The 23,755-nt window shown below is 47.5% G+C and overlaps 1 protein-coding gene across 5 annotated transcripts in view; it reads left to right on the top strand.

The window, feature by feature from the left end:
- The window catches only part of Ano2 (anoctamin 2), a 326,914-nt gene that overhangs the window by 82,442 nt on the left and 220,717 nt on the right, over positions 1-23,755 (top strand). For all 5 annotated transcript variants that reach the window (XR_015452355.1, XM_087214186.1, XM_021248110.2 and 2 more), the window contains 3 exons: positions 11,164-11,315; positions 13,634-13,688; positions 15,576-15,627. Coding sequence is in view for 4 of the 5 variants with exons in the window: in XM_087214186.1 (XP_087070312.1) it covers positions 11,164-11,315; positions 13,634-13,688; positions 15,576-15,627 (259 nt within the window). In the remaining variant the exon portion in view is untranslated. The remainder of the gene's footprint in view (positions 1-11,163; positions 11,316-13,633; positions 13,689-15,575; positions 15,628-23,755) is intronic.

Here is a 23,755-nt window from a genome sequence, read left to right on the forward strand (position 1 = left end):
GGCTTTATATCTTAGTCTGTTTTTCAAAATGACACTTGAGGTGGATTTGCAATGAAAAAAATGAGTACAAAAGGATTATTTTTAAAAAGGACAAATAAAAAAGAACCAGATAACTGGAGGGAGTGGGAAGTGCTGGGACATAATGATAGAAATTAGTATGATAGTGCTTGATGCCAGGGAGACAAGATTTCACTCTGATATTCTTGGTGGTCTGGACATAAAACTTTGGCTAGTACTGTCCATGGAAATGAGCAACGGATTTGACAAAGGAGGCAAAGATTTTCCTGCTGCAAAGTATACCTTTTTGGTGAGACTGGGGGTTGAACCGAGGTCTTTGCTCTGAGTTATATCCCTAGCCTCTTTTTATTTTGTTTTTTGTGACAGAGTCTTGCTAAGTCACTAATTTGTTCAGGCTGGGCCCAAAACTATGAGCCTCTTGGCCTAGCCTCCCAGATTTCTGGCATTACAGGTATGTGCCACTACACTTTGATAAAGTATAATTTTTATGTAAAGGACATTATATTAACCAGCTTTTTGTCCTTGTAAACAAATGCCTGACAGTAACAGCCTAAAGGAGGAAAAGTTTATTTTGGCTCATGGTTTCAGAGGTTTCATTCCATGGTCAGGGTGCTCTATTGCTCTTAGGCCTAAGGTGGGCAGAAACATCATGGCAGAGGGCAACCAGGGGGTGGGTATGGGAAGAGGGGGAGGGGGAGGGGGGAGGGAGGGGAGAGAGAGAGAGAGAGAGAGAGAGAGAGAGAGAAACCAGCTTGAGCGGCTGGGCTTCTGGGCTTCCACTTTCCATTCCATCTGGGCCCCCACTCTATTGGATGGTGCTGCACACATTCAGGGTGGATGGCCCTCTCAGTTGGCTGTCCCAGATGCCACTCATCTTTGTTAACACACTCCCAGACACTCCCAGAAGTGTATGCCTCTCATTTCCTCAGTCTTTCTCAATCCAGTCCAGCTGACATGATTAACTATCAAGGATGTGAACAATATGTTTTCTAAGTTCATATGAGGTGCTGAAATGTTCTTTGTATGGCCACTTCTTAAACAGACTCTGGATAAAAACAGGATGTAATGCTAAACTGTGGTCCAGGGCAGGTGGTACACACAGTAAAGTATGCAAATTTCTGATGAGCTAACTTGATTCAAAGATCAAGGTTAGAACAGAAACACAATTGATATTTTAATTCTTCCCCATGGAGCTCATGTTTGGAGATGTTTGTATCTATGAAACTGCATTTATTAAAGAATATTCCATCTTCTCCTGTTTCTTAATGGAGAACATATATACCTGCCATTAAGAATTTCTGATCAGTGTGAGAAAATGGATGTTCACACTGAGCTGACATAATTCTGGCTGAAGAGCAAAGAAGCTTGACATCTAGTTAGCTTGAGTGGTTCCTTAGGAGGAAAATAAATGATTAGAAATTGTTCTCAGATACCTGTTGCTGCTGTCCAGGGATGCTGGTTTGGTAGCCACAGCTTTTGCAAAAGTCCTGCACGTTGGCCCTGTGTTGGCTTATGGTGCCCACCCTGCCTCAGAGCCTCTGCCTGGCCAGGACTATGGCACCTGTGGTTCCCCATTATCTGGATTTGAGACTGTATTAGATAGGGGGCTGGAAGGCTCTGAGATCTGAGTTGGTGAGCAGGAGGCCCAGGAGTGGTATAGCTCTGGTCCAAGTCTAAAGGCTTGAGAATCAGGAGAGCCAATGGTGTAAGTCGCATCCTGAAGGTTGGCAGCCTCAAGACCCAAGATGTTTTAGTTCAAGTCCAAAGGCAGGAAAAGACTGATATCCCAGTTTAGGGCCCTTAGGCAGGGGTGGAAGGGACCCCTTTTGTTCATACAGGCCTTCAACTGATGGGACAAGGCCCACCACATTGGGAGGACAATCTGTTTTATTTGGTCTGCTGATTCACATGTCAATCTTACCCCCAGCCTCCTCACAGATATGCCCAGAATAATGTTTGACTAAATATCTGGCTCTTCAGGACTCAGTCCAGTTGTCGCAGAAAATGAACCATCATAAGACCTGTACTTTTAGAGTCAATGGTCCTCTTCTTAATGGAATTCATAGTGATGTTCAAAAAGGTATGTCTGCATTCAAGCTTTGGATCCGGTGAATGTGATCTTATTTGGAAAAACAGGTCTTTGTGATGTAATTAGCTCAGGACCTCAAGATGAAGCCATTCTGATTTTAGGCTGGGCTCTAAATCCAATGACTGGTGTGCTTAAGAGAGAAAGGTGGACAGTGATGTGAGACACAGGAGAAGACCATGGGACAAAGAGGGCAGAGGTGGGAGTAATGCAGCCAGAGCCAAGGAACTCTGAGGGCCATCAGGAGCTGGAAGAGGAGAGGGAGAATGTTCCCCTAGGCCTTCATAGGGGACGCAGTGGCACTGACACTTTGATTTTAGACTTTGGCCTTCACAGCTGTGAGAATAAATCTGTGTTGTTTCAAGCCAGCCAGTTTGTGGTGACTTGTTCCGGCAACCCTAGGACACAAATATACCCTTCCTCTGGGCTGAAAGCAATCAGCAGACAGTTCCAGACCTGGTGGGTGTCCCAGGCCCGTTGGCTTGCTCTGCATCCCCGGAAGTCACTTTGCAGCTCTGAGATGGGTGCGAACACCCTTCTGCATTCACTGTCATTGTTCTGTGGTGTGGGGTCCTGTGGAGGGATTCCCACATGGGAGTCTTGTTTCCTGACCTGGGCACATCTGTGGCTACGTCTCCCCATTCCGGTCCTGTTCAGATGGTACAGGAGGGTTGGGGGCAGCCACTCTGGCATGATGGTGGAAAAAAATGTCAAGAAGACATGCTTATTATATTCAAAGACCATTTTCCCATTTATACCTCTCTTTCCAAAGACAACTAGAGGTTTTCTTGAGTAGAAGCTTCTGCCTTGCGAAGAGGCTAATGAGGATATTAGCATGCTTTACATTTTGTCCACATTTCAGAATTTCCACATTTGACTTGGAGGGAAGGGTTCATAAAACCACTCTGGACAATGCCAATCAAAACACAACATCTTAACATCACTAAAACTTGTAGTCATAAGTTCATATAAGCATGTGCAAATCAACTGAACCCTAGGTGCTGCTAATGCTTCCCATGTGCTGGGCTGTGGACGGGAGGCTTATCTACATCGCTTTGTTTTTCTCCTCACAATAAGAAGAGGTGGTGCCAATGTTAGCTTCCTTCTGCAGATGGGGAAACTGAGGCTCGGGAAGGTGAAGAAACTTTCCAGGGTACAGAGCCTCAAGCGACTCAACACCATGTCAGTGTAACTCCAAAGCCCTCTCCTGCTCGGTCACTTTCCTGATTGTCAACACCTGGAAGGAAACTTTTCAAGGTGTCTTCTATAGAACAAGTCTTTGGTTTTACAAAACCAACAAACCGATCAATGAAAACAAAATGACCCCCTCGCCCCCGATTTGTCCATGGTCTAACAAACTCCAGGAACACTAATTACCGTATTGCGTTTTGCCCCACCAGTGAAAGGCCCAGAGGAGTCTCACAGTAAGGAACATGGTTCAGTTCTTTTCATTTTGTTTTACTTTTTCCCCCTGAGTCCCTGTCGGTGACCTGGGGAACTTGTGTTCTGCAGAGCACGCTCTGGGGAATCTCAACCAAGATTCAGTAACCCCGGACTGGGGCAGGCCTTACAGCTACATGTTGCTAAGGACTAGCTCAGTGAGTCACTTACCCTCCCGGATCACAGCATTTTCACTGCATGCCAGTTTGATTTGATGCTAGGGAGGTCTATGGAGATGGATACCTCCAGGGGTCATTTGCACTCTGATTGTGGGCACATATCTAAGTGTGAAATGGTCCACACCGTCGCCCATTTGACCTGCGCTGAGCGAGGAGGTGCACTAGCTCCGGCTGCCTGTTCATGCCTTGGCTGCCCTGGGTTTCCGGGAACATCACTGGGAGGTCTGTGAATCCCCCACTTGCGCTAGGCTTCCCTCTTCCAAACCATGCCTTCCTGTGGAGTCTGCTGTAGTCTCCTAGCAAGAGCAGAGTTGCGACAGACCTATCCCAAGTGCTTTAAATGTTTGACCTGGTTCTAGAACAACCTCCCATCCCTCCCTGAAGAAACCAGCCCTCCTTACCTTTTTATCCCTGCCCAACTTCATGTCTGTAACTGACCCTCTTTGATTCCTTCAGCCTGAGCTGATGTCCCCTTTTCTGGATTCTGACTCCAACTACAGCCAGTAGCTCTCTCAGCCTTTGATTTTCCTTCATCTCCTTTGGGTGCCTTACTTTCGGGTCTCCAAATGAATCCTAAGTTCCCAGGGAGCAGGACCTATAGTTTGTGTTTCTTAGGTATGCCTTGCAAACTCTTGTGTGGAGTTCCGTCAGTAATAGTTGTTGAATAAATGCTAGGTTGATTGGTCCATTGTTCCAAGTAACTCTTGGCCTCCCAGCCCAGGACAGGTTTTTGGACACGGTCCCTGGCAGAGTCCCTGAGCACAGAGCCAGCGCTCCAGCTCACAGTTGTCTGCAGTCGGTAAAATTCAGCAGCAATCATTGCCCATGTTCCCCTCTCACCCTGACCAATTCCTTCCTTCATCACATGGTGATTTAATTACTCTGGAATTATTTTATACTTCAGTAAATTCAGAAAGTAAAAATCAGAAGAAAGTCTGTGAGGTTTATTAAGGTGGCGAACAGAGATCCTGGGTCCCCGGGAGAAGGATCGCGGTCTCTTCAGCCTGTAGGATGCCTCTTTTCGGGGTTACCTTCCAGTGTCCTGAGATGAGCGATGTGGCTGTGTACACAGGGCTGGTGACTGCGGTGGGGCCTCCCTCTTCTTGTCATTGCCTGTTCTTAGACATTTGTTTTTAATAGAGGCGCAGCCCAAAGGGTCGGGTTTACATTTCACATCTTTGTGGGCGTTTGGTGCATGCTCTTTGATTACCACTAAACTAGGCTGGGAAGACGGCAGAGTGCTTTGACTTTTTATTCTTTTGTGTTTTCCATAATGCCTCTCATCTCTGAAAATCAGAGAGAGAGATCCAGTGGCACCTCAGTGGTGTGGTTTTGGGATGGAGCCCGAGCTGGCACATGACCGTGCTGCAGCCCTGCGGATAGAGGAGCACGGGCCTGTGGGCCAGAGCCCAAGCCAGGGCTCCAGGACAGTGCAGTTAAAACTATGAAGAGGTGGGCCGGGGATTTAACTCAGTGGTTCCGCTGCCTGCCTCGCAAGTGCAAGGACCCGAGTTCGATCCCCAGTACCAAAAAAAAAAACTATGAAGAGGTCAGAGGGAGTGAATTCAAACTGTGGTGGATTTAGACTCACACGAAAGAAAATATTGGTGATTTTGTTTCCCTGAAGCCTCAGGTTGTGTCTGATTGCAGCAATGCATGCAGTGGGGCTGGCTGGGCCTGGACACGGGGTTGGGCCTGCTGGGCACTGGGAGGCCGACTCGTGAATCCATCACCCTTAGTGGTGCAGCATTGAGAGTGAAGGAGATGCTGATAAGAATCAGGCCAGCCCAGCAGTCGGAAGCCAGGACTGTGCTGAGGAGTGGGAGTATAGCCACCCTTCCCCGGGGTGGGGATGTGGGAAAGCGCCGGCAGAGAGCACAGGCAGAGGAACAGGCAGGGCCACCAGCTCCCTGCATGTGGGGCTCCCAGGCTGAACTTTTACCCAGCAGGAGCGTGTATGCTAAAGTGCTGGCCCACAACAGCACCAGATTGTCAGGAATTTTGAAAAGTGGTCAGCACACTTGCTATACTTGCCCTAGTAGGAGTGTTTACCCTGTGGAAATCAGCCAGTGTCGCATATCGGTAGACCTCCCACCCACATCCCACCTCCAAGTGTGGAGGTGCGTGTACATCATGCCCATTCCTCATCTGGGTTCCCAGGGCCTCTGTCACACAGAGCATTCAGGAACAGACTCGTTGTAACTGGGATGGGGCTGGGCTGAGTATAAGAGGTCTTAGCCCTTTGGGAGGTTCCATTTTCCCTCTCCTAATCCACCCATCCATAGCCCATCATCATCCTCTACCCACCAGTGAATATTTTACTGGCACACATTAATAGAGAATGATGGGCTTCACTGTCACACATGCGTGCGGGGAACATACTGTGACAGTATCTTCCTCCCGTGACCCCTCTTCCCTCCTTCTGCCTCCCCAGACCTCTCTCCTCTTCTTTCTTCCTTCTGCTTTCATATCAGCTTTTTCTTTCTTCCTCCCCTCTAGATTTCCCATATGAGAGAAAACCTGTGACCCTTGTCTTTCTAAGTCTGGCTTACTTTAATAACATAATGGCCTCCAGTTCCATCCATTTTCCTGCAAATGACAGGATTTCCTTCTTCTTTATGGCTGAATAGTACTCTGTTGTGTGTATGTCCTGCATTTTCTTTACCCAGCGTCTGTCGACAGGCCCTTGGCTGATTCAGCTGTGGTGAAGAGGGCCACAGTGAGCGCAGCCATGCAGGTGTCTCAGGTGTGTGCTGACTTTGAGCCCTCTGGGCATACGCTGAGGAGTGGCATGGTCCACCCAAGGAACATTACACTGACATCCCTAAGTACCGGGATGCTATGACTGTCTATGACTGTCTTCTGGGCCCTTGCAGCTTTTGTGTGGTGAAATCCAGACATTATATGACTAGTTATGGATTAGGAGGGACCCACAGAAAAAGAAGGGTAAGCTGAGGGAGCTAACCAGAAATGCAGGGTTGGTGGGAGAATGGGTCATGGCATGGGAGTCCGGCGGGTGGTGATGGCAGATGAAAATCTGCCCAGAGAGGGGCTGGCATGTCCTCAGGCGCCAGGGTCAGGGACCTTGGCCCTCATGAGGGGTTACCACAAGGGGCTGAGGCAGAGGGAGGAGGCAGGGCCAGGGCTCCCAAGGGGCCTTGTCAGCCATGCAATTTGAAACTTTGGATTTTATCCCCCAATTTAAAAGTCAGCAAACACTCATTCATGCTTCAAGGACATGCTGACAACAGAAATGAAAACCATAAATGAATGCAGGATTAGACAGCAGAGAACATGTGTTCTGTCACCAGGCCCCTGTCCACAGTCATGATGCTGTGGACGGGAAGCTCACCGGTCCGAACAGGTAGGGGTGAGTCTCCCTGTTGGCTTCTCTTCTCAGCAGCAGCTGGCGCTGTTTCCATTTTGGCTGGGGAATGGCTTAACACTCCCTGCGGGGGTACATGTCCGGGGCAGGAGCAGGGACGAGTGTGCAGTGGGTGGCACTCCCCAGGCAGTGCAGTGCAGCCCCTTGGGTTCGGCTGCTGTGTGGCTGCTCCTGCCCCTCATCCCTGAGCCCCAGAGCCTCCCGCCCTATCCAGCAGGTGCTTTGTGCTGCTCCTTCCAGACCTCTCTGGCTGTCTCTGCCTTTTAAAATAAGGACAGGAGGATGTGTGCCAGCCCTGTCTCCCAGGAGGAGTCTAGGGGCTCATTGGCTCTCCTGATGTTTATGTGACCTTGGGCACATTAGTAAAACTTTCAAGGCTGGCTTGATTTCCTTCACTGTAAAATGAGGACAGTGACTCGTACATTGTCCAAGACAAACATCACTATAGCCTTGGTTTCCTGAATCCCAGGAAGCAACATGATTTTAATGCAGGGAGGAAACAAATCAGCCCTCAGACCACACTGCTGTGCTCCTCCAGAGGGGAGAGGCTGAGGGAGACAAGGAGGAAGAAAGAAGTAAAGAAAAAAAGAAATTGCAGTAAACTCTTTAGACTGTGACAGTAGGGCCAAAGCGAGCTTTTATGAGAACCACATTTGGGCCCAGGAATAAAAAATAAGAGCAACATTCTTTAAAAATTATTTATGATTTTAAGCACATGAAAGGCGTATCATGTACCCAGGGAGGGCATAATGGGGAACAGCTGGCTAACATGTGTCTCGCCATTTCATAATTCTCTGATGTCCAAGAATAATAGTAATAACGATGCCACTGCTGATTGTATTAATATTAGAGGGGACTGGGGTGCCTTTCTTCGACTCTACAGAGGGCAAAAGAAGAGTCTAGGCTGCTGGGTTTGATGGGGCCGAGAAGGGAGCTCCAGCCTGCTTCCTCCTCAAGAAAGGAATCTGCCAAGGACTGAAGGACACAGGTTCCAGGAAAGAGCCCTGGGTGGGGAGCCGAGAAACCTGGTTTCCAGGCTTGCTTTTCCCATCGACTCTGGCAATGCCCTGTCCCTGCCAGGCTGTGTTTTCTCATCTCTGAGACAGACATGCCTCAAGTGTGTCACAGGCCCCAGTGGGATCCCGCCTGTGGAGGTGCTGCACATCCTGGAAAGCATTCTTCTGCATGCGGCAGGTTGCTCTCACCCCTGGACTTCTCCAGCACTTGGCACACTTATCACCAAGCTCAGGACCTGACCTCCAGGAGGTGCCTGGAAGCGTTTGTACATGGAGGAGCAGTTCTCTTTCATTAAATCATTAATGTCATAGAACGTTAGACTTGGGCACTGCTTTAAAAGGCATTTCCCTCCTTTATAATTTGTTAAGTGGGTCTGGAGCAGCCCTCAGCCTAAGGCTGATTATCCACCACTACTGAGTTCACCCAATGCCCCATGAATTATGGGACTTGTCCCTCTGGCTGGTGGGAATAGGTGCTGTTCCCAGTCCTTCCAGTTATTTCTTTTTCCAAGTTGGGGAAATTTCCTCACATCCAGGCTATTAGAGATAAAAGAAAGATAGGTCTGGGGCTTTTGGTGTCCCTCTGTCCTCTTGGGTACTCTGTACTGTGCATTTTAGTTGTCTGCGTGTCCCCAGACCTATAACTGTCTCCTGAACTGTGGGGATTTGCTAGACTCTGCCTGTTTGCTCTTCCGCTATCAAGGTCGTGGGTCACTTGTCTATTTCTGGTCCCTCAGGGATCCCTGCCCTTTGTTGCCTGATGTCCAGTAACTTAAAAACTATTATCACATGGACTTTGTCTGGAGGTTTTGGGTTTTCAGGTGGAAGCTAAACCTGATCCCTGGTACTCTATCATGATGGGAAACAGAAGATTTTGATTCTCTTTGTAGAGGTGAGGGAACAGTGGGGAGAGGGCCTTGCTCACAGTTACACAGCTAGACAACTGGTATCAGCACGGACCAGGACCCAGGTCATTGGATCAGGAAGTATTACTGTGTTTTCACTGTGTGCCAGGCACAAGGAGAGGACCCTCTGCCCCTGAGAAGTCCACAATCTGTTGGGCAGATGGACAAGTAAACCAAGAATTAGAGACAGGTAAACAATGAAGAGTAAGCATGGTAAATTTTATGGTGCAGGTGACTCTTCACAGGGAACCAAGGAAACATGACAGGAAGGGAATGGATGAGTGAATGGATGAGTTGGGAAGCATGACAGGAAATGAGTGGGACAGTTGAGAAGCATGACAGGAAGTGGGTGAGAAGGTTGACACTTAGACCTTGGTGCTGAAGGAGCGGTAGGAGTTAACCAGGTAAAAAAAAGGAGCAAGGAAGTGCCAGGAGTAGGCACAACATACACCAAGGCATGGAGGTGAGAAGTAGACCCTTGGCCCCAACCTCAGTAGCCATATGGCATTGTAGCATGGTGCACCACACGTGGCCTGCTGTGCAAGTGTGTCTGGCACCATCACCCAGTCACTGACGAGTGCAAATCTCTGCCCAATATGAGCCCGCCATGGTGCTTTGGCCTGGGAGTGTTTGTGTAGGGCCTTGTTCAGGGCTGTGGAGTAGATGCTACTCTGAGGTTTCTGGTGAGACTCTGTCCTTCCACACCCTGGACATTTTCCTGAAAGCAGATGACAATATCACTTTTAGATGTTTGGAGTATCCCGTATCAACAGTCAAAAGAGCAGAGCACGGTGGTGGACACCTGTACTCCCAGCTACTCAGGAGGCTGAGACAGGAGGATCACAAGTTTGAGGCTGGCCTGGGTAACTTAGTGAGACCCTGTCTCAAAATAAAATTTGCAAAAAGGGCTGGCTATACCTGATGTATCTCGGTAGTACAGTGCTTGGCTAGGACGTGTGAGGCCCTGGGTTCAGTTCCCAGAATACCTGCCCCCCAAAAGTCAAAACTTATCCAGACCCCACTCCTGGTCCCATGAATGACAGCACAGAAGCCTGTTCTCCTTAGCCCGCTCCTCTAAGTGAGAGCTACCGGGTCCTTTGGCAAGATGAGCCTCGGGAACTGCTTGGAAGTTCTTAGCTGGGTTTTCTGCCAGCACAGGCCCTGAGACAAAGGGTGGGCTGTGAGTCAGCGCCAGCGCAATGCAGGCCTTCTTGGACCCCCGGGCTGGGCTCCTGAGGGCCTCAGTGCCCGTGGGGAGGGCTTCAGCCAGCTGGAGACTTTGGGACTTGGGCATCGTCCTCCAAGCCTGAGAGGAGAATTTGTGTAAGCATTTTGTGGACATCAATAATTGATTATCACTTTTCTTTTAGAAGTACAACCTCTGTGTCTCAGTAACTCCATTTGGAAATTAGAAAGATCCCAAATTACGATGTAGGTAGAAGCACTCTGGACAGCAGTTTAGGAGCTGTATGCACTGTAATTATTAATAATTGTCAAGCGGTCCATCTCTGGCTTTCCCAGGGCCGGTGCCTTTACACATCTGATGCACTGAAAGAGCTGGGTATTTCGATAACAAACTCATCTAAGCACACATTTCCTAGAGAAACAAAGAAAGTGATTCTGGGTGGTCACAGAAGCATGGTGTGGTTGTAAGCACGGATTTTGGATTAGGTTGACTTGAATTCAGTCCAAACCCTGGCACCCACTGTGGTCTGTATGGCTTTCACTGACTTGCCTCACCTGTAGCCCTAATTTCCTCAGCAGGGTATGGGAATAACTACCGGGGGGCTGCTGTGAGCACTGGAACTACCTTGTGTCAGGCACTAGATGTTGCTGATAGAATAATCTAAAGCACTTGTCCAGTAGCATGTGGTGATGTCACGTAGTCGGCCTGTAGTTTCTCCTGATGATGTCGGAAGGTCAGAATGAGAAAGTGTCGCCTCTGGCCTCCCACTGAACAGAGGGGTCCTTGTGACAGCCAAGGAAGGGTCCTGCTTGTGGATTCTCCCAGCTCCTCCTTTAGCCACTATCCCACCCAGGGCTCTGAGCGCTGTTCAGTTCTGGTTATAAAGCCTTTTTCCTCCGAGTGTTGCCTGTGGTCCCTTTGTCAGACCTGTGGCTTTGCTTTTCATAGATGTACGAGATCAAAGCAGGAGGCAGCATCACGAAGAAGCTCAACACGGTTCTGCAGAAGCTGAGTGTGCCGCTGCAGCCCAGAGTTCCGGAGCACAGCAACAACAGGATGAAGAGCCTCTCCTACCCGTTCTCCCGGGAGAAAATGTACCTGTGAGTGCGGGGCAGGCGTGGGGAGGGGATGTGGAGGAGGAAAGTGCAGCCACACAGTGAGTGCCCAGTGTCTGGGGGCCACAGGAAGGAGCGTGCTCTCCCCATGAAATACTTCCAGTGCCTCTGACTCCCTCTCCTCATGTGAGATTATCCCAAACAGCCCTGGGGATCTGTCCAGTGGAGACTGTACCTGACGGTTGGAGAGCCGGGGTGTGCAGCCAGCTGTGAACTGTGGAGCGCTGTGGAGAACCCAGTGATAAGACACCTGCCGGCGTTCTGCAGGAGCCCAGCTCCCCATTTAATGTGTTTGGACATCATGAGATAAACCAGAGGGAAGGGGCCGCAGCTTCTGGGTTTTGTATTCCCACGACATATTCATGCGCTTGCTGACCCTGAGGAGCCTCCCACTCCCACCCAGGAGGAGTGCATCAAAGCCCTCTTCAGGACTGGCCACCCGGGAACCAGCTGGAAGCAGGAGTTGTGGCTGGGAAGCGAGAAGCGCAGACCCCAGGCTCTCCTGCTGCAGGAGCTGAGGGGAGAGGTGTGGTGTCAGAAGTGACGAAGGAATTGAGCAAGAGAGGCGAGGAGGGCCATGGAGTGGCGGCAAAGACAGGAGGATTCATCCTCCCTGGGAGGTGTAGTCAAGGAGGAGCAGGATTTCTGGGTCCTGGGATGGCATCTGCAGCCCATCTCTGCCACATGAGACAGTGATTCTATGCTGCTCCGCAGCGAATCCTCACCCCGCCACTGTGAGATGAGCCACCAGATAGAACCGTCCTTCTGTGACAGACAGGAAAATGAGTCCAAGGGCAGCCCAGGGTCATGCAGCCACAGTGGCTGAGGTGGGACTGGCCTGGTGACACCTTGCCTGCCACTCTGCTTTGTGTGTGTGCAAATGGGGACTGAACCCAGGGCTTTCACACTGAGCTACATTTCCAGCCCTTATTTTTAAAAATTAATTAATTAATTTTTTATTTTGAGACAGCTACCTGGGTTGGGCTTGAACTTGTGATCCTCCTGTTTCAGGCCCCCAAAGTGCTGAATTACATGCATGCACCACCATGCCTGGTTCCTGCTGTTCTTTTGCATTCTGGCTTTTTCACATCTCACATCTCGCCTTCCCTGGCCTTTGAATGGCCCCCTCCCACACATCTAATTCACTTCCCTTCTGCTGTCTTTCAGGGCAGTCTATGAACCCCGTCCCTTTGGGAAAACTATTTTTCCCAACCAAAAGTCCATCCTCTGTGCTCTCAGGTGTTGTGTTCTACTCCACGTCACCTGAAGATGTGCATCCCCAGTGGCTGGTGACTCCCGGGGGCTGGGAGTACGGCGATCCTCTGTGCATCCTCTAGCACAGTGCTCTGGGCATGAGGAGTCCTCCACACATGCCTTTTTTGAGTGAAAATTTCCATATACGGAGTGGTGAACAGACAGGAATTTAGTATCTCATTCAGTGGTGGTAAATCTATGGCACACGTTTTTCTTTTAGGACAAAAGATGTTAATGTATGATTTGTTTTTTCTAAACTAAGACCACAGTATTCAGGTTTAATAGCATTGTTGGCATTTCCTGAAAAATAAGTGGGTTTTGGGTTGTAGTTTGGGTATTTGGTCCCTAAAAGGTTCATCATCACTGATCTAATTGATTCGAGGAGAGTGACAACATGAAATGAAATTTTGCAAAACAAAAAGAGTTATAATCCCAATACTCTGAAACTAGACTTATTTGTTTTTTGTATTTTTATTGTCTCTGTCCATACACAGATATATTGCCTACATGGCTTTGTTTTGAAAACTTATTGGAATATTTATCTATCATGGTATAATTTTTTCTATTTATAAACTGTTCATAATTATAATTGTCAAGGACTGAATGTTAATTTATTATATCAATTGTGGAATTGCTTCTTAACTCTACAATCTATATGATAAATAATTTTGCAATGAATTTTTTTATGTGAGGTTTTTTTCTGTTTAGTTTATTATTTAATCATAAAACTCCTATGATAAGTTTTCAGGTGAGATCACGCACATTCAGAGTGGTATGGCTGTAGACCTATGCTAAATTTTCAGACTTACTAGGTCAAAATAGCATAAAGGGCTCATGTGTTTGGCATGCACGAGGCCTCTGGTTTGTTCTCTAGCACCAAAAAACAAAAACAAAAACAAAAAAAGCACAAACATTGTGATGTGTGAGTGTGTGTACCTTATATGTCATCATGTTGCTTTCTAAAGGGTTCCTCTGGGTTGGGGTGGAAGTGGTCTTGGGTCAAGGGTATGAAATGAGTTTACTTACCATTGCTCTGTTGGTGTCTCCAGGTACAACATCCAGGAAAAGGACACCTTCTTTGACAGTGCCACCCGTAGCCGCATTGTAAGTCCATGGGTGTGCTGAGTTAGGAACAGGTTCAGGAAAGGCTAAGCAGCCCTTGCCCTCTCTGCTACCTCTCAGTGTTATTTGTATGAGGTCACCTAGCAGCTAAGAGGTGTATCCAAGAGTTTCCCCATCCTTTTAGCAATCAAAAATAGCAACCAACTTCCCTCACCCAGGTTTGAGAAGAACCTCTCTGCTTTATGGATTGCGCTGAAAAAGTTCACCTAGATTGTTACTGTCAGAACAAGTGATAGAAGTAATCCTTCTGATTGCTGGGCCACTATGTGCTATAGGCATTTTTTTCTTTGCATCTCTGTATCAAGGAATTTTGTAAATTTACTTTACAAAGAAACGCTAGAGTCAGCCAACTTGCCCAAGCATAAAATCACCAGCCAAATCAATAGAAAGATAACATTCATAACTAAAGTCCTTCTAGTCTTTTTGCTGTTTATAACAAAGTTTTGAATTAGGTAGGAGTTTTATTCTGATAAAAATCTGTATGTGGCCTGTGTCCCTATCTAGAGTCATGCCTTATGTCTATATAACCATCAGTTTATTCTCCACCACCCTGGAGTCCTTTAGCCCATACACAGAGGTGAGAAGAGAGCCCCAGGGAATGCTAGAACTTCCTTACACCCAAATGGCAAATGTGGATCTCTAGGAAAGTGCTTCCTTTGCTCATTCATTCTACTGATCCCTGGGAAAGAGCTTACATTTCCACTGGAGAATAAGAATTAGAGACCAAACCAAGCAGGACCGGAAGGGACAGGTGACAGGAGGGGCTGTTGAGAGCATTTTGAAAGCACAGGAAAAACATGGCCATACTGTCTGCTTTTGGAATGTGCTAGAAAACATCTCAGGCCTCTCAGCTGTGTGTTGTAGGAGGGATTAAAAGTGAACATATGATTTCTTTTTTCTTCTTATGGAAAAAGTTGTGAACTTCTCATTTTCTTTCATGCTAGTATTACAACGCAATGAAATCTCACTGTGGCTTGGATCCCATGACTGTGAGGGAAGTTACAGGGCATTGTGGAGATGATCCGATAATTACAAAGTGCTTGTAAAGTAATATAATGCATATACATGCTGTTCCTAATTATTATTGCTGTTGAATTACTGCCCTGTATTAGAAGCAAACACTGTGGGGCCCCATTCTGCTGGGTTATTTATTTCCCACTCCCTCTTGTCTGTGGCTGGAATACGGGAGTGTGAATAATGACAGGATAACACATCTTCTCTCATTTATCTCTGGAAACTTTTCCTTACCTCTGCCCTTTCCTCAGTCCACCCCACACCGAAGAAGGTGGAAAGGAGCCTTCAGTTTTGCTCTGTGATCTGCTCCACTGTGGGTTTGTCTGCAGGAGGCACCTGCAGATGGCAACGTCCTCCTGCCTCCTCTCTTTGCTGGTGCTTGACCAGGCCAGCTGTTTGTGCAGAGCAGACGTTCTTGCCTGGCGCAGGCTCAGGGCTCCCTGGGAGTCCCTAGGTGGCCAGCACGCATGGCCTACCCACCTCTGTGGTGAGTCCCTCATCAGGGAGCGCCGCTTCCCTTTCAGGAGGGGGGAGAGGCCATGTCCCCTGTGAGGACAGTCAGGGAGTTCTGCAGGGCCTTCAGCAGGCAGTGTTAGAGCAGGAGGCGAAGGTGAGACAGGACCCGCAGCACGCCCCGCACGGCCTGGGGTGGACCCTGACCCCCCGCTGCCGCCCACCTGTAGGGGCCCGCGCTTCCGGTGCCCTCCACTTCCGGTAACAGGAGCCGCAGAGCGCCCCCCCAGGGGCGAAGTTCTTCGCCTCGGCCGAGCACTCACGTGCGAACGCGACTGACAGGGCCGCAAGCGCGATGGTGACACGCTCGGCGTTGCTCACGCTCTCCTTTGCCCCTTCCAGGTGCACGAGATCCTGAAGCGCACGGCCTGTTCCCGCGCCAACAACACGATGGGTAAGGAGCCCCGAGGCCGCACTGCGCGGGCCTCTCCTCTTCTCCGTTCTCCCAAACCCTTTGTTTTACCCCATTGTGCAAGGGCCCCTCCTCCCATAGTTTTTAATAATTCCCCTAGCACCCCCAGTTTGTATTTTGAAGACTGTGAGGATCTCAGAGGTCCCTTGGTCCAACCCGCCCCCCTGTGTACGAAGGTGGGGAGGTGTGACTTGTTCAAGGCCACACCGGAAGGACGGCAGGCTTGGAATGGGCCTCTCTCAAGGGCAGCGTTTTCCTCTCCACATACAACGTCATCGTTTCACCCTGTGGTTTTGCAGAGATGAGGATGTTTAAGAGACAGCTTACCGCAGGATCCGCAGTGTTTGGGACCCTTGGCAGTAGAAGGCAAGTGGTCTGACGGTGACAAAGGTGAAACCCAGACCCCGGCCCCTTGAGGCTGCTCTTTGGACCCAAACACTAGAGTTGCACACACGAGTGTCCTTTCTTCAGGATCTGCTCCAGAAGGCTGGAGTCTTGCTCCCAAGGAGTTGGCATCTCACACCAGCTTCTGGACCCTGTGTGAGAAGCACTTTTGAATCTGCTCAGTCGTGGCCAAGTCTTGGGCTTACAAGGCGGCTTTGAGTTGAAAAGACTCCAAAGTCACTTAGTGTCACGTCTGGTGAGTGGAAGAGACTGTCAAGCTCAGGAGTGATAACAGTGGTGACAATAATTATAGCTCATTTTAGAGAGCTTGCTGAGGGCTCATGAGCTGCCTTGGGATGAGCAATGGTACTGAAGAAGGAATCAGAACAGGTTTCACAGAGGGAGAGGAGTTTTAGAAAGGTGCTTGGCTTCTCAGGGTGCCATTAGGTGTACTTGTGTTGCTTTGATGTGTTCATGTTGCCACAAGATTCCAAATAATGTTCCAATAAAAAATGGAATCTTCCATGTCAGGTTACTTATCTTGAACACAGTGCTGATAAGGCAAAGAAGAGCGAGTGCTGAGGTGATGACTCCAACCCAGTTCCACAGAGAGGGTGGAAGCTAATGGCTCTGAGCCTCCATTTTGCCAAATTCCATCAAATGAGCCAGGTGCTCTGAGAATGAAATCTCCTGTCTTCTCAGAGCCCCTTTCAAATCTCTTGAGTGTATCTTCACTTCTCACAACCCACTCCTCAATTCCATGACTTTTTACCCGTCACACTTTCCACAGGTTGGTTCAGATTGCTATCTCAGCTATTATTGGTGACTTCCCACTTCCCACATTTCATGTCCTAAAAAAGGACATGAAGTCATCCTTTCTTCTCTCTTCCTTCTGCTTTACCTCCTCTCTCTCCTTCCTTCTTTCCCCCTCTCCTCCTCTTCCTCTTTCTTCTTCCTCTTCTCTCTCCATCGCTCTGTCTCTGTCTCTCTCATTGCCTCTGTACAGGTTACTTGCGACTATTTTTATTTCTGATTCTCTCACCACTTCCAGCCCACTGTTCCATATCCAACTGCTGAATGGATACCTCCACTTAGATCTTTACCAGAACCTCAAAAATCTATATGTTCACTCTGACTTCATATTCATACTCTCTCTCCTCTCTCTCCAGCTCCTCTTCAGTTGACATGATGACCACCCTCCCTGACTTTGCTGTTGCTATTCCCTTTGTCTTAATGTTCCCCCCTGCGTTTCTCCTCAGTCTCACCAATGCCCACCCCCAGACAAATCACTGACACACAGCTTCTCCCTTAGTGCCCTCTCCTTGGACTTCCCATCAGACCCAGTCTCTTTCTTGCTTATCTACACCCATGGCTGTGATTCTCAAGACGATGAGTCCTGGAGATGTGTCTGAATCACCTTTATGCTCCAGTGCCCCGTGCTGGCTGCCTTGCAGGTTTTATGCAGCAGATTTGATTTAGTGAATTAATTAAAAAATGTCCAGCCTCCTGGTCCCACAGCAGTTACTGGTTAATTCCTATGTGTCTTAATGGACAAATGAATTAACTTCTCTGCAACTCAGTTCCCTTTTATGTAAAACAGAGATAATAATATCTGTCTTGCAGAATTTTTGTAAAGATTAAATAGGCAGCTGTTAGTTTGTTTTCTAAGCTGGAAGGTTCTTGAGAGCTAATGATTACACCAGGTGCGGTGGCCCACGCCTGTAATCCCCCAACTCTGGGGTGCTGAAATAGGAGGACTGCAAGTTTGAGCTTGACTTAGTGGTTTAGCAAGACCCTGTCTAAAAAATAATGAATAAATAAACTGAGGAGGTAGCTCAGTGCAAAGGCCTTAAGCTCCATCCCTAGTAACAAAAAACAAAACCAAACCTCTCAAACAACAACAAAAACCAAAACAAAAAACCACACAAAACCAAAACAATAACAAAAACCTAAAGTTTAGTTTGGGGGACAAGTTCCAGGTTGTTGGAAAGTCACTAGATGTTTACTATTGTTTTGTTTTTCATTTGAGGATCTGAGATTTTTTTCTGTGATGTCTTAAAGCCAAACATCATTAGGGTTTTGTTGTTGGGTGTGTTCAAAATATTATCTTTCTTTTTTGACATTCAGAAGATCTTTATTGAGCACCTGCTATGTGTCAGATGAGGTGATGGAAGCTGAAAGGTGCCAAGATGAATCTGACCTCTTTTCTACCCTTGGAGGGCTCTAAGTGTAGCCAAACACACAGATTTGCAAACCGATAATTATGAGATAATGTGGTGGCTATAGTAGACATGCACAGAGGATAATGGGAACAAAGAGCAGGAAGCAGTTAGCTTCTAAATATCAACAGAAAATACCTAATATTAATCTCATAGCTGCATCGGAAAATAGTCATGTCAGGTATCATCATCTCCCATTTACAGATGGGCACAAGTAGGGTTGATGACTTGTGTGGGGTCACATTTTGAGTCAGATTTGGCAGCAATGGATCTAGAACTTGGATATCCTTACAAAAATCCTGTTTCCACTACCCTTGGGATGCTATGAACTAGGAATGGAGTTAGGTTGAGTCTTTAAGGTCTGTTAATCCCAGCTAGCCTTTGATGACTCACCAGCTTTGTAACGAGGGACTTGTGACTAAACGCTGCTTCTTAGAAGAGGATACCCAAAGACCAGTTTTCAAGTGGTTTGATTTCTGCCTATGAAAATCAAGTGCCCTCTAATCTTGTTGGGAACCTTGCCATCTTCCCTAGAAGATGGGGAACATGTGACATCACTCTGAGGCTTCCAGATAGCATGGGCCTCTGAGCCACGGGGTCAGTTTCGATTTTGTGGCCTTTCCCTGTGGTTTTACAAGGGACAGAGGGGAAGCTTAAATTGGCCTAAGTTCTTCTACAGCACAGTTGTCTTACAAAAAGAGGAGAAAAAGGAAAAACGACTATGCTTGGAAATACAGGTTTTTCCACTCATCCTACTCCCTTGGAATTACCTTTCACACGGTCTTTGTGACCCTCTTACAAAGCTGTGTTTTCTTTCCATTGCACCTAATCCAAAAATTAGAAAATGGGAAAGATAATAATCCAGCAATCCTCCTGATTAATATCATCACTTTTTTCTTTGTAGACATTTTTACTGAATGCCTACTTTTGCTACACATTAACCTGTATTGCAAGGTGTACTGATTTATTTATATTTCTGTCTTGTTCCACAAAATGTTTGAGGTGGCTTACAAGGCAAGCAATAAAATGGCCTAATATAAATAATAAATTAAAAAACAAGAACCAGGAAAAACACAAATTAAAATAGAATGTCAAAACAAGGAGGGAAAAAATAGAGTTCAATATTCAAACCAGAAGGCCCTTGTGTTTCTGCAGTTGAGCTGAAAATTTAACCCTGATCTGAAGAGAAAGAGGACTATGGCAGGATTCTAGATTTTCTTGTCTTCAGCAGCATCTTTTTTATTTTTATTTTTTGGTACAGGGGATTGAACTCGGGACCTTGCACTTTCGAGGCAGGTGGTGGAGCCACTGAGCTAAATCCCTGGCCCATCAGCATCTGTTTTTTAATTGAAATCTTTCCAAAATCTATCACCCCAGCCTCTGCTTTCTTATGTCAAATGCATCTACATGTATTCTCTGTGTAATTCATGTGTAAAGTTTTCTGAATGACTCAGTATCATCATTAAGAACATAATTTTGTATAGTTCCTCAAGGATTGCAAAGTATTACTGGGATTATTACACACTTTTTTGACTTTGTGATTCTATTAACCATCTTCCTTGCATTTGGCTATTTCAGTTTGCCTTGAGTTTGGGAGAAAAAAAAACAAGCTTGTTAATTTGCATAAAGAGAAATTGAAGGGGTCTACTGAGAGGGTTCTTCTCTGGATGATATATCACATCAGGGAAGACAGGTTTTATGAGATATACGTTTACTAGGTTATAGATATTGTTCGCTTGTTTTGGGTGCTCTGTTGTGAGAGCTGAGATAACCAGGTGAGAGATCTCTCTGTAAACATGGTACATACCTGCGTAGTCGTGTGAATTTCACAGCACTTTCATGTTAATTATCTAATTCAGTGTTAGAAACCACCATGCGAATTAGGCCCAACAGATGTTAACTAATTGCATAACAGAGAGATTAATTGGCATGCCCACAGTGGGCGATTTAGAGCCAGATTTAGACCTAGGTTTTGTGGCTCCTTTTCAGTGCTCTTTAAGTCAATCAATTGATGAATGGAAGATGTTGGGGAAAAGTGGAAACCTAGCTCTTCTCAATGTAATTTTCATTCATTCATTCATTCAGCGAATATTTGTGGAGTGTCATTCATTTCCTAGAACTGGGAAATAGAGTATTTAAACACAAATCTCCGTCCTCATGGGGCTTACATTTTAGTGATGGGAGGCTGAAAATAAACCAATAAATGAGTAAGGTAGTATGTCATGGAGGGGTCTGTGTAAGAAGGAAACAAAGCAAGGAAGGGAAATAGAGATGAAGTGGGAACGGGGAGGTGTTTCAGATGGGACAGTCAGAGAATCCCTTCACGAAGAGGTGGTGTTTGAGAAGGGGGTGGAGGCCTCATGGCTATCTGGGGAGAGAAGTACATACAAGGGGAGCAAGTGATACAGGAGGCAGAGTGGTAGCAATTCCAGAGGGTGAGTTAGGATTCCGACAGCAACAAATGGCACATTCAAATTGGGAAGATGCAAGGCAGGCGGGCAGAGAGACCATTTACACAGATCCGGGCAGGGAGTGGGCACAGGCAGGGAGTGGGCACTGGTAGGGACAGTGATGGTGGCAGAGCTCTCATCTCCCAAGACCCACGAGGAGCAGGAGGTCACTGGAGTGTGGACGGTGGACTGGGCAGAGGAGTGGCCCCTGCAGGTGACCTCTTGGGCAGCAGGCCAGGGATCTAAACATTCTCCTCCCTCTGTCTGGCCTGCTGGACTCAGAGGCAGTCACAGACCACTGTTTATGTCAGATGGAGAAGGGTGGGTGTGTACCTAGAGAAGGGACAGCAGGCTCACCCCGGCTGGGTTAAGGAGTGGGTGGCAGTTCCACCTCTAGGAAGACAGGCTAGGAAGCTTCAGTGCCTGTCACACTCCCTCTTTGTGCCTGATTCAGCCAGGTCTTCTCCATGCTCTTGAACCCCTAGAAAGCGCTACCCTTCCCTGGACTCAGATACCAAGGAGCCACATGGTCTCCCTTACATATGAGCCAATGAGGCCAGAGTAGGGCCTTGCTTTCCTGTAAGCTCACAGGGAGCAGGTGCCAGGGTGATGGCAGCATCTGGGGTGCATGATTCTCTGGACCTCAGAGAGGCAGGAGGAGACAATTATAGCGAAAAGGGAGGCGGTGAGCCAGGAAGATTCCAATCAGCTGGGAGAATGGATGGGAGTTCAGCTTGGACTCCTTTGTCTTCCCTCCTCAGGTGACCATAGGCAGCATTGCTCAGTGTGGGTGACCTCAGGGGATGCCGCTGGCTAAACCCCAGCTGCCAGATCTCTCGGCAGGGGTGCTGAATCTGAACCTGCAGGGCCCAGGGACCATCCACGTGGGTGCCTGGAAGGGCACTAACATTAGCTAAAGAAGAATAAAACAGAAAGAAAAAAAATGAAGATGAAGTACAGGTAGGGTGGGATGTTGCAGGCTTCCTCAACTAATTACATTTGAGAATGCAAAGTGCTCTTCCCCTGGGACTTGGCCACTGGTTTTCTAAGTCTGTCTGCAACGGGCCAACTGCTTTTTGTTGTCAATTTTTTTTTTGGTACCTGGGATCGAACTTGGGTCTTTGTGCTTGTGAGGCAGGCGACGGAACCACTGAGCTAAAACCCCCGCCCTTTTGCTATCACTTTTGTGAAATTTGTTATGTGAACATGAAGAATTCAGTCCCCTTTAACGTCCTAGTTACCAGCAGGTAGGACTCATGAACTCTTTCTGCCTTTTTTTTCCCTTCCTTCCTTCCTTCCTTCCTTCCTTCCTTCCTTCCTTCCTTCCTTCCTTCCTCCCTCTTCCTGTCCCCCCCCCCCCCCAACCCCTGGTATAGATGTTGCAATTTGTATAAAAGACAAAGCAAGAGTTGCTGACCTTGAAGAAGTCAGGTGGGCTACCATTTGGTGATGATCTACCTGTTAACTTCCCAGTTTCTTCCAAAACTCTCCAAAGGGCAGCACAAGCTCTCCCTGGTATTCAGCCCTGGAAGGGTGGGGTCACGAGCTCATGTATGCACAATGTTCAACGGCTGAAAATATTTTGCAGCTTAGGTTCTGACTGGTGCTGGAAGCGTGTGAGTGATTGTAAACTTGGTCCGGCCCTGTGATGCCTCCTTAATCAATGTCACATTTCCCAAGGTCAGCAGTAAGGGCTCTGCAAATCCACTCCATCAGGGGGGAAACCAGGGAGGAAACCCAAACCCCTTGACCTATCAGAGGACAACAAACACCTTCCTTGCTCCTTCATATGGAAGTCATTATTGCTTCTTCAAGGACAGAGAATTACAAATGGATGGAGCTCCACTCTCATGGACATTTTGGTGTCAGAGCATTTAAACAAATGTATGCTTTGGGCATTTCCCTCCTGCTCAGGAGACGATGTCTTAATTATTTTGACCCAAGCCAGAGCATGTTGTGTGTTGTAAACATCTGGTTTATCATTCATCCAGATGAACTGGTTTATATTTTGCTAGAAGAAAAGGCTTAGGATTAAAGGCATTTAAGTAATTAAGCACACGTCAAGACAATTTGGTGATGGGTAAATATAGTCTCTGTTAAATGCACCGTCTGGGGGCTCTGGTTTCGATTTACGTCCGGCTGGAGTGCAGGGATGAAAGCGGAATGCCGGGGCTGACTGGGCCCTGTTCTGGGGGGAATCAAAACCAAATGGGCTTTCAGGAGCATGGCACCATTATTCCAAGTACCTGTCCCAGTGGATGAAAGTTTCCTTTGAGTTTGGCCTGCGGGGAGTAGAGTGTGGTCCCTGTCACCCAGAAGCATTTGCAGATTTAATGAGCATCTCTTTGGGAGGCAGGCTGTAAACTGTGTACTTTGGTTGTGCCTTTGTGTCCAGGAAACAGAGACGTCTCTGGAGCTGAGTGCGAGGTTTTGGGTGATGAGTATGTGCTTTCAGGTACCAGTGCCAGGGCCTGAGCCCAGTCTGGCCACGTTTCTTGGTCCTGGTGCCTCTGGACACAGAGGGAAAGTGATGCCTGCCAGGTCAGACCAGGAAGTAGAGTGGGCAGTGAGGAAGCAAAGCTCTTGCTTTGGGGCTCAGAGTTACAAGTGACAGGTATCAAGTGCCTGGTGATTTGGAGGTGCTCTGGAGATCAGTGGGGGCCCAAGAGGTTACAGTTTGGTAGAATGGAGGCACTGCTGCTTTCAGGGAATAGAGGGAGAAGAAAAATGTCTTTGGAGCTTTCTTCTCCCCAATCCCTACTCTGGGTAATAGGACAAAAGCTTGGGGGTCTCTCTCCTCCCCCTCTCTGGGTCTGTAGCAGTACGGAAAGACTATAGATGCAGTCCTGAAGAAGAAAGCTTTACCATTATGGCCAGATGGATGGTACATGATGGAACCAATTAGCCCATTTTTGCTGAAAAGAAAGGCAAAAAAATCAGAATTTCAATTTTCAAAGGAGAAACTCTTTTTTAAAAAAACCATTTGATTATTTTATTCCCCTTTCAAACTGATTTCCATGCTTGTTTGGGGGGTAGAATCTTGGTTTCTGAAGTCTG

The sequence above is a fragment of the Heterocephalus glaber genome, unplaced genomic scaffold (assembly GCF_053883595.1).
Source record: "Heterocephalus glaber isolate CG9 unplaced genomic scaffold, H.glaber_assembly_v1.0 deba00001444, whole genome shotgun sequence".
NCBI lineage: Eukaryota > Metazoa > Chordata > Mammalia > Rodentia > Bathyergidae > Heterocephalus > Heterocephalus glaber.